Below are 10,683 nucleotides of genomic sequence, written 5' to 3'. Positions count from 1 at the left end.
TTTTTTGGGGGGGTTCTGATCCAAGCTACCTGATGATGGCAGTAATGCACTGTTAAGTGCGGTTGCCAGTAAACAAAAGAAGAAGAAGAAGAAAATAAAATAAAAAAACTATTTTAAAAAAGTGATTTACTTAATTCAGTCATTCATTCATTTATAAACCCGCATAACTGCACATTAATCCTTATTTCACTTTCCTTCGACATCACTTAGTCACCCTTTATCAAAATGGGAAGGATATAAAACTTAAATATATAGTTCTGAGTTGACCTCACCATTGTTTTATGGCATTATTTAATCAGTGCTATGTTTTAATGGCCTTTTGACTGTGATGACATCATCTGAAAACAAATATTGTTTTAGATAAAGTCAAATATGAGTAAAATGTTATTATTTTATTTAGTTTGACCTACATTTTAACTTTAAAGCTCAGCATGTTTAATGTTTTATTAAAAACAAGCCTGATTTGAGAAAAACAGAAAGATAAATGGAAGATTTTTTTTTTTTGGCAACCCAAGATTCACAGAATTAATTTTTTTTTATCATTAATAACCTTACATTTATTTATTCTCTGTTATACTTAAAGCAAGCAGGGAATCCTTTCCCGACCGGCTCAATAAAAACAGCATGCACATCTTATAATGTGAATACAGCATGTCAAGGCACACTATACTCTCAATGCAATGCATTCAAGCAGAAAAAAAAGAAGTAAATTCAGTTCCAAAATACAATCTTCAGAGGTAATTATTTTTCTAAGATAAGCTATAAATACATATCTCAAATAACTACATTCACACAGTATTTATTTCATATTCAGAATTAAAGGCAGGCATTTTTATATTCAGACTCAACGAAATCTGCATTAGATGCAACTACCCAGTTCAATTATTTGAAAAAAAAAAGAAAAAAAAAGATTGTATAATGTGTTTCTGATGAACAGAGTCGGGTAACAGCAGTCATGATTTATGTTAAACACACATTTCTTGTCAGCTTTAAATATAACCGTGCTTTGCATATTTCTTATATGGATTAGAGCTATCGAAACACATAAAACATGCAAATTGCGAAACCACTTAAATCACTGACAGCATCACTACCTGTGGCTCAAAAGCCCTTTTGTGTATAGATTCATAAATTACTTTCAGACACATTTTTTAGCATTCACCACAGCACATTCCTTAATAAACACAAATAATAAACTCCCCTTTTGATCTAATACCCTTGTTGCTGCTCCATTTGCAAGTTGTTCAAGGCAGTTATTTATACCATTTACTTCATTTTAACACTAAATCCACTTTAACAATGAAGACTGAAATATCTGAAAAGGCTAAAACTGTAAAAAGGTAGCAAAGCAGCAGAGATGTCATAAAAGAACATCACAGGTCAGTTTAAGATATAAATTCAACAATCATTTAAAGAGTGCAAATCCTTTGATCATTAAAGTGTAGCAAATAGCATGCTTACCTCTCACTGACCTTTACAAAAATATATGAGCTGTACAAACATGCATGCTTATAAATCATTCGGAAATGTTATGAAACCCATGCGTACATTAAAACTCCTTCTTCAACATGTTGGTCAATTTTAGGAGGGAAACTTTGGTTGTCATTTAAAAAAAAATAACTTTGTAAGTCCTCCTACAAATACTGCAATAGGCCCAACATGTCACCATCACTCCCTGTCTTTAGGTATCTTTCTTTACACAATTACCCCACATTTATCACCACGGAAATAACATTACATTCCTTGTAGAATGAAGTACTATTCAATGGTGTTCAGCTTTGCAGATAAGAAGTTGTTTATGTGAAACTGCAGGTAAATAGATGTAATTCAGTAAACCTGAGATCTCCAAGCTGCCAGTCACAGAGAAACACTCTGAACACAACCTCAGCCCAACATTATCCTTCCATCCTATTAAAGTATAAATTGCCATGGGAATGTGATTTGCGTACAATGTAGAGGTTTTTAGGTCATTCATTGGCTATGTCTTCTTTATTCTGTTGTCTAGGGGGTCCTCTGTGCCTCCCTAAGGCTCTTTTTACGAGGTTCAGAAGTTTCATCGTCCTCTTTTTCATACAGGTTCTCTCTTTCTTTTTCACTCTGATTCTGTCTTAGTTTAAGATCCCACTCCCAGTGCTTTCTTCATATGCTCATAAACCACATAAGAGATGCTAACAGCAGGAATGACTTTGAGGAAATTGGGGGCAATGCCACGGTAAAGTCCAGGAACGCCTTCATGGGACACAATGTGCTTGAACTGGCCAACCATTGACAGCTGAGGAGCGCCATCTGCTGAGGCTTTTAGGAAGAAAGGAAGGAGGAGTGAGGTTAGAATTTCATTTTGTGTGTGTGTGTGTGTGTGTGTGTGTGTGTGTGTTTTCATTGCTGTGAACATATTGTGCTTCTTAAAGAATCACAAAATAAGCAGAATGATATGTAATAAGAATTCTGTGAATCTGTTTCGTCTCGCTCACCCTGAGCCTGCATGCGTGTGCGGATTAAAGCCAGCGGGTAACTAGCCAGCTGCCCACATGTGCTGGACACAGTGCCACATCCAAGAAGCACCAGGACGCCAGGATCAGCCGAGCCCATGCAGTACCGCTGTAGCCAAGCATTCTTTAGAGTCTGTTGAAATAACAGACAGAAAAGAGCAATATAGATAGATTTTAGATAGATTTTTAAATCTTTTTCAAAATATACAAAAAATATATTGTTAATATAAATGTTACACCATATTTATTTTTGATACATTTTAGTTATTATATTTCCTCATATTTTTGGCAATTTTTAAGAAAGTATTTTCAATCTAAAATATGTATATTGTCCAAAACACACACACATATATATCACATATATATCTATATAAGATATTAAAGGTGATTTTCTCAATATATTTTTTTTTTTTGCACCCTCAGATTCCAGATGTTCAAATAGTTGTATCTCGGACAAATATTGTCCTATCCTAACAAACCATACATCAACGGAAAGCTTATTTATTCAGATGATGTATACATCTAAATTTAAAAAAATTGACACTTAAGACTGGTTTTGTGCTCCAGGGTCCAAGATATATATATCTTTCCTTTTAAAAATGCATTTTGTATTTACTCAAAATGTATTTTAAAATTGGAAATGTGTTTTTTTTGTAATATATTCTGGCATTTGAAGTGAAGATCTACACGAATATATATTCAATTTGACAGAAGTCATGCTGTGTACAATATACCATCTTTCAAAAGGGGTCAGTAATATTTTTCAGTGTTTTCGAAAGAAGTCTCTTATGCTCACCAAGGCTGTATTAAATATACATATAATATATAATATGTATTAAAAAATAAACAATATTGTGAACTATTATTACAATTTTATATTATTACTTTTTCCTTTTTTGTATATTTTACAGTAATGTACTTTAGTATATTTAGTATATTACTTTAGTATACTTTAATTTATTTCATTTAATTTAATTCAGTGTCACATGATCCTTCAAAAATGTATTCTAATTTGCTGCCTTGTGCTGCTTAATATTTTTGTGGAAGCCATGGTACTTTTTTCAGGATTCTTTAATGAATAGAGAGCTCAAAAACAGCATTTATATAAATATAAATCTTTTGTAACATTATAACTGTATTTGTTTTCACTTTTAATCAATTCAATGTATCCTTGGCCAAATAAAATGACTGCTTTTTTTGCCACATGGGACAGAATGAAATGGGGTTAACAGATTTGTCAAGACCATCATCTGAAAAGTTCTGTGAGTTGTAAGAGGAGACCATAGAACACAACAACATAACATATCATTTAACTGACCATAGCAACTGAGAACGATGAATTCCTAGAGCTTGACAGTGACAGCAGGGATTCACAAACATTTAAATGTGTTAAAATACACACATAGCCTACCTCATACACAGCCAGATCGATGCCAGCATACGGGATGATGCCAAGTGTATTGGGCACATAGCCTTTGTAGAACGCGCGCACTCCTTCTTTACGCAGTATCTGTTTGGCACAGTCTGCCATGCCAGAATATTGTCCTGTCTTCCTCAGGGTCAGACGCGTCTTCAACACCTGGGAAGCAAGGAGGAATAGAGTAACAATATACAGATTTTTAAAAATGTAAGAGTATAGAGCAATGTACGTTTGGAGGTCACTGGTAACTTCAAGCTGCAGCAGCTCCTTCCAGCATAAATAAATGGAGGACTTGGCTTCCAAAATGTGATGCTGATCTGCCTCATTAAATACATATTAGAAGCCAGAAAAGAAGCTTGTTTTCTGCATTTGAACCTACCAGGAATAGAAAGACAATTTGTATGTGTATGTGTCAACCAGGCAAACAGCAATTAGGAACAACTTTTGTTAAACAACTTCCCGTTACATGACTCTCTGGTATTTCTACTTTACGTTAGCAGCTATGAGCATTACTTGAGATAACAGATACTTTTACAGCCAGACATTATATGAGCACGATCACTAAAGGAATGTTCCAGGTCCAATACAAGATTTAATTTGATAATCCAAATCATCTTTCTAGACATCAATATTACTACATTATGCATATTATATTTAAGTATTGTAGTTATACTTTTTTAAAAAGTGTTTATTTTATTATTTATTACCTTGCCATTGTAAGTGTCTCACTCAACCTGTTTTTTACCCATAAAATTGCAAAACACAAGTTGAAATATTTTCTGTAGTAATCAACATTAGAAGAAACATAATGCACTTGGACATATGTTATACTATATTATATCTACACTACCATTGTATAAGTTTGATTTCGTTTGATTTTCATTTATTTATTTTTAATGTTTTAATGAAGTCTCTTGTGCTCACCAAGGCTGCATTTATTAGATCAAAAATACAGTAAAAACAAGAATATTGTGAAAAATATTACAATTTAAAATCACTGTTTTCTATGTTTTAAAAATGGCATTTATTCATGTGATACAAAGCTGAAGTTTCAGCAGTTATTACTCCAGTTTTCAGTGTCACATGATCCTTCAGAAATATTTCTTATTATCAATGTTAAAAACAGTTGGGTTGTTTAATATTTTTGTCGACACCATGATCTATTTTTTTTCTTTTTTAATCTAATTCTTTGATGAACAGAAACTGCAAAAGAACTGTATTTATTTAAAATAGAAACCTTTATCTAGTTTACTAATGTCAATCTATAATTGTAATTAAAATGATCATTTATAGGAAATTTTCCATGTCCATTTTCTAACTCTGGCACAGATCTTTCGGTTTATATCCATCTACTTTATACAATATCTGTAGAAGTGCTTATGATAAAAAAGACGATAAGTACAGAACTAAAGCAACTGAATTCTTCAGGTCTTATCTTTATAGTGCTATTTAGTCATGACGTCAATGTGTAGGCCAACCCAGAATGCTAATTTGCCATAGATTCCCTCAGGAATTTCTAATGGGCTTTTAGAAAGCCAGTTTTCGATTTACAGTATGAATGGAATAAGGTCTGTGGTTACATTACTTATAGAGCTGAAAAGTGAAAGTCTGTTGATGTCTCTCACTTCCTCCTCCTCTCTCACCTCCATGGGGTAGATGATAGTCTGAGCTGTAGCTCCTGCCAGTGATCCAGCAATGAAGCGTTCCTGAACTCTTAGAGAGCCACCCTCCTTACTGCCTCTGATCAGCCATTTGATCTACACAAGACATTTATTATAGTTAACTTGCATTAGACAGTCTGCCACTCAGGCCTAGTTAAAAACAGAGTGGCTACTGGATTCTGCTTTGTTTACCTGCTCATATGCCATGAATTTGATAGCTGACTCCGGCGCAATTTTGAGGACATTGATGCCGTTGCCTCTCCAAAGGGACCTCAATCCTCCTTCCTGCACCATTCCCCGCAAGCCACCAAACAAACTCACACCACTGGAGCCATGGACCTGTTGAAAATCCACTTTCATTATGAGTATTGTACTTTTCACAACAGAACTGCAAATGTGAGTTTATTTGATACAACAATAACTGATAGAAACAATAAAGCTTCAATCAAATACTTTTAAGAGTTGACCGAACCTGAAGGAAAACTTTAAGACGGTCGAGAGGAGCAGTTCCCGTTCGCGATACGGCTCCTGCCATTGCCCCGGCCACTAGCTGTCTCCACACCACACCTGAACGCCGCTCTTTCTCTGAGAACTCATCCGGCACAGTCAGCTGCTCTCCAATGTCCAACATCTGAAACGCATACATTACAGACTCAAAGGACAGGTAAAGTTTACATTCCTAAATTTCTATGAATATCAGGCCTACAATCTAATTTCTAAAAAGTGCTGGAAGTAGACCAGAGAGTGTTTCCAGTAGTGGGCGATGTCCTCCATGTTGTGCAAGGGGTTAAACAGGAAGTGGTCCCGCCACTCGTTCCAGTCAATGGTCATAGTGCCATCTCTGTCTATGCTGACACACAAAGGGAATATAAAATATATAGTTAAAACAAGTGTTTGTTTTCTATGCCCATTGAAACTATGTGTGACTCAACATGTGGGTGCTTCACAGCAACATCTCAAACTCCTTTGAAAGCACAGCCAGAGTGGGAGGTACACGTGTAGGCTACATGACATTGATTAAGCACTAAAAAAAATTAAAAACACAGTGTTTTGTGAAAAGCTGAAGTGCTCTAACCTCTGCAGGATTCTGGAGGCTTGCTCTGTGGATACATTCACTCCAAGGCTGCGCAAGGAGAGCTGAATTTCTCCAACATCTATGTGACCTAAAATCATAAAATACTCCAATGCTTATTCCGTACATGGGCAGCAAAGGATACACTATTGTTCAAAAGTTTAGGGTCACTAAGTTTTTTTAATGTTTTTGACAGACGTCTCTTATGCTCACCATGGTTGCATTTATTGGATGTAAACATTGTAAAATATTATTACTATTTAAAACAACTGTTTTCTACTTTAATATATTTTGAATGTAATTTATTCCTGTGATGCTAAACTGAATTTTCAGCATCATTTCTCCAGTCCTCATTCATGTCACATTATCCTCTAGAAATCTTTCTAATATGCTGATTTGCTGATAAAGAGACATTTCTTATTACTATCAATGTTAAAAACAGTTGTGCTGCTTAATATCTTTGTGGAAACCATTATACATTTTTTTGGGCTTCAATGAATAAAAAGTTCAAAAGAACAGCATTTATTTTCAAATAGAAGTCTTTTGTAACATTACAAAATTTTAAATGTCTTTACTGCCCTCTTTGATCACTTCAATGCATCCATGCTAAATAAAAATATAAATTTCTCTAACAAAAGAAAACTTCCTGACCCCAAACTGAATGATAGTATGGCATATACTCCAAGACAGAGAACCACAAAGGTTCTGATAATTCTAACAAACACTTTAAAAGCAATCATGCAAAGTGTAAATATGCATTTTCCTGGAACTATTGTGAGGTTGCAGTTACAGTGGTAAGATTATAATTTGTGAAAAGATCATCCAGACCATCGTTGTTGCGGTCCAGGCTGCGGAACATGAGTCTGAGCTCTTTCTCGTGTGTGCGCAGATACTGTGTGAACTCCTCAAAGTCCAGCTGGCCGTCATGATTGGTGTCACTCATACGTACAATCTAAGGGGTGGAGGAAGTGAAGAGTGCACGTTTAAGGGCACGAATGTGAGGGTTGGAGGAGTTATACGTGCCCTTTATTTAACTGTAGCCATGTCTATGTAGAATGTGGAACAAAGAGAAACTAACAGAAAACAAAAAGGAGAGAGAGGAGGCATTGCTCTAAGCTTACAGATGCAAGGTTTCTGTTTGTGTGCAGAGCCCTGCCAGCAGTCTGGCGACTCCAGTCGCAAACACATTGTGAACTAGAGCTAATCTCTCCTCTTGCATCACAGCACATGACAAACAGTCACACAACCCAACAGCACAGACATACCCATGGCACATAGTGTCACTCTCCCCAAGGAAACTTGGAGTCTCCAAGTTACGTTCATAATGGCACTTTCATGGTTTCATCCTTAGCTACCTGCTGAAGTAATCGTCACAACACAACATATGTCTTGTAAGCCGCTTCAGCAGGAAGGAGTTTACAACATGACTAAAAATTTAAATGTCGTTAAACTGTTTTTTTGGTGTGTTAACATGCTGCAAGTTAAAGAAAAATGTCTGTTAAATTGCATTATAGAATAATGCATAGAATAAGATATGGTCTCGATCATCATACTGTATGAGGCCTTACTGCCGATTTGTAAAGATGGTTTCAGTGGAACCAATACAACTATACAGACTATATAAACAATTGCAGATCAAGTACACTTGCAGTTCCTCAGTAGCACTTACAGTCCTCCACTCAAGCAGTTTAAACCAGTGGTGCAGATTTATTTCTGCAGTTTATGATTGCAGCACCTGTGACCTCACTTTCTAAAACAGTAGGGGATTTCAGTAATCAAATTTACTATGTGGATCAAATTTGCAACCACAAATAATTGTTGTTATATATGCTAATAATATCTAAAAACATAACAGACAATGTGCATGTTTTACTTTGTGCAGTGTTCTATGCAGTCCAGTAGAACTACAAGTGTTACAACTGCAACTCTCTGCATCTGGGCAGCTATAGCATAATACTTGAACTTGAACATGAATAAAAACATTATTGGTAACACTTTAGTATAGAGACCAGTTCTCACTATTAACTAGTTGTTTATTAGCATGCCTATTATTAACATATTGGCTGTTTATTAGCATTTAAAGCACATAATCTGCATGACCACATTCCATATCCCCAATCCTACCCAATACCTAAACTTAACAACTAAAACTTAGATTTTTTAGTCTGGAGGGTTGTCAGTATTGCAGCGTGGATAGAGAAGTCTAACTCTTAAATAAGTTACACGGGATCATTTGTCCTTGGTCGCAGACACGACAGTATTCTACAGGGCAAGTTTCACTCTTGCTAAGAGTAGGCATGACAATACATTTATAAGTTCATGATGTGAAAATTAACCATGGTTTTATTATAGTAAAAGTGTAGTAACCATGTTTTTTGGCGCATTTATTACCATTTGTATAACCAGTTTTACTACAAAAACCATGGTTAAACTTAATCCTACCCAATACCTAAACTTAACAACTAAAAATTAGATTTTTTAGTCTGGAGGGTTGTCAGTATTGCAGCGTGGATAGAGAAGTCTAACTCTTAAATAAGTTACACGGTCATTTGTCCTTGGTCGCAGACACGACAGTATTCTACAGGGCAAGTTTCACTCTTGCTAAGAGTAGGCATGACAAAAACCACACGGTTTATAAGTTCATGATGTGAAAATTAACCATGGTTTTATTATAGTAAAAGTGTAGTAACCATGTTTTTTGGCGCATTTATTACCATTTGTATAACCAGTTTTACTACAAAAACCATGGTTAAACTATGGTTAGTGTAGCAAGACCATGGTTAATTTGTGGTTACCATGATTTAACTATAATAACCATGGTTTTTCGTTTTTATCTGTAGTAAAACCATGGTTAATTTTCGTAAGGGGTGGTCTTACTCTTACTTACCAAAAATGAGACCTATGTTAGGTTTTGCTGCAATTCACCGCAAATGCTCATCTCCCTGAAATGAACATGTTTATGGTGAACAGCTATTAACTTCCCAAAGTAAGCGACCCACCTCGTCCACCTCACTGCGAACGACCCCCCAGTCGGTCAATCCGGTGCGCAGCTCATTCACATCGACCCTGCCATCTTTATTGAGATCCAGCTGATCGAACAGCTCGGCCCATCGTTTCTCCTGCTCTGGATCGGACACCCCGTTATCTTGACAGCGAGCCCATGTCCAACACGAAGGGAACCGACTCCTCGCTTCGCCCATATGAAACAGTTCTCGGTGAATACGGGGCAGATTTGTCCTCGAGAGTCAGAGCAGGCAGAGCTGTATTAGGTAGAAGAACTGCATCCTACCTCCCAAAATACAGGTAGCCTACTTCTTCAGCAAAGACCACTTTGAGGATTTATGGATTGAGGTCAATAAAAACGGCTAAATCTTGATATATAGCCTCGTTCACCTGTCAGAGTCCCGCCACAGTCTATGTTAAAAACCGCGTTTAAACGGGCGCACCGGCGTTGCTCCACTGTAGCCTGTGCCGATTACGGCAGAGTTAATCCAGGAAGTATTAAACCTCTGCCCTCTGGCTAGAATCATAATCCCCGTGTCTGTTCCACCGGTCCTCTCAAACCCAGCTCCATCAGCTCAGATCACACGAAGGCACCGGTTACCGCATCCAAACGCTCAGCTATCGCTCGCACTAGGTTTACGAGTCGCGTCTTTTGCTCATTTTACCGTGGTGTGCAGGATGAGTGCCGTCGCCGCTGCACGGATCTTAAGGGAAGGGCTGGGTGTCCCAACTCTGAGTGTGCAAATTATTCTCTGGCTTTTACGTCGGTCTGTTTTTATGGGTTCGTCTTGTACCCCTCGCACATTTCGCACAACGGTCAATTTAGATGTTTGTGATATTTAAAACTATAGATAATTACAATAGGCTATCTTGTTTTACCGAATGATAGGCTTTTCCTAACGAAAAGCGCCTCAGCAGCGTGTTGCTATAGTAACCTCCTCAGGTGAAAGCGGTCTAGGGAGCGCCATAGTGAACGCGCGGAGATGATTCACTTTCAATCTTTATTACTTTTGTGATTTTCTAGAACCTTGTATTGTA

At 36.7% G+C, this 10,683-nt stretch overlaps 1 protein-coding gene across 2 annotated transcripts; it reads right to left on the bottom strand.

The window, feature by feature from the left end:
- Window positions 1-968: 968 nt before the first annotated feature.
- On the bottom strand, window positions 969-10,351 carry slc25a23b (solute carrier family 25 member 23b). 2 transcript variants are annotated; one of them, XM_016293336.1, is made up of 11 exons: window positions 9,642-9,708; window positions 7,908-8,000; window positions 7,471-7,594; window positions 6,646-6,733; window positions 6,309-6,420; window positions 6,043-6,201; window positions 5,763-5,909; window positions 5,553-5,666; window positions 3,901-4,068; window positions 2,472-2,622; window positions 969-2,295 (listed from the first exon to the last, which is right to left on the bottom strand). In XM_016293336.1, the coding sequence occupies exons 3-11, from the start codon at window positions 7,583-7,585 to the stop codon at window positions 2,114-2,116; spliced, it is 1,236 nt and encodes a 411-aa protein (XP_016148822.1). In that variant the 5' UTR covers window positions 7,586-7,594; window positions 7,908-8,000; window positions 9,642-9,708; the 3' UTR covers window positions 969-2,113. The 2 variants fall into 2 exon arrangements, with proteins under 2 accessions (XP_016148822.1, XP_016148821.1); XM_016293335.1 differs by lacking the exon at window positions 7,908-8,000 and having other exon boundaries at window positions 9,642-10,351.
- Window positions 10,352-10,683: the final 332 nt, after the last annotated feature.

The sequence above is a fragment of the Sinocyclocheilus grahami genome, unplaced genomic scaffold (genome assembly GCF_001515645.1).
Source record: "Sinocyclocheilus grahami isolate Dianchi unplaced genomic scaffold, SAMN03320097.WGS_v1.1 scaffold302.1, whole genome shotgun sequence".
Classification (NCBI taxonomy): domain Eukaryota; kingdom Metazoa; phylum Chordata; class Actinopteri; order Cypriniformes; family Cyprinidae; genus Sinocyclocheilus; species Sinocyclocheilus grahami.
This window is presented reverse-complemented; position numbering and strand designations above follow the sequence as displayed.

Coding starts and splice junctions, on each gene's coding strand:
- slc25a23b (XM_016293335.1), bottom strand. CDS start 9,842: ATGGGCGAAGCGAGGAGTCGGTTCCCTTCGTGTTGGACATGGGCTCGC. Junction 7,595..9,641: donor TTCGCAGTGAGGTGGACGAG/GTGGGTCGCTTA, acceptor TCCACCCCTTAG/ATTGTACGTATGAGTGACAC. Junction 5,667..5,762: donor AATTCATGGCATATGAGCAG/GTAAACAAAGCA, acceptor TGTCTTGTGTAG/ATCAAATGGCTGATCAGAGG.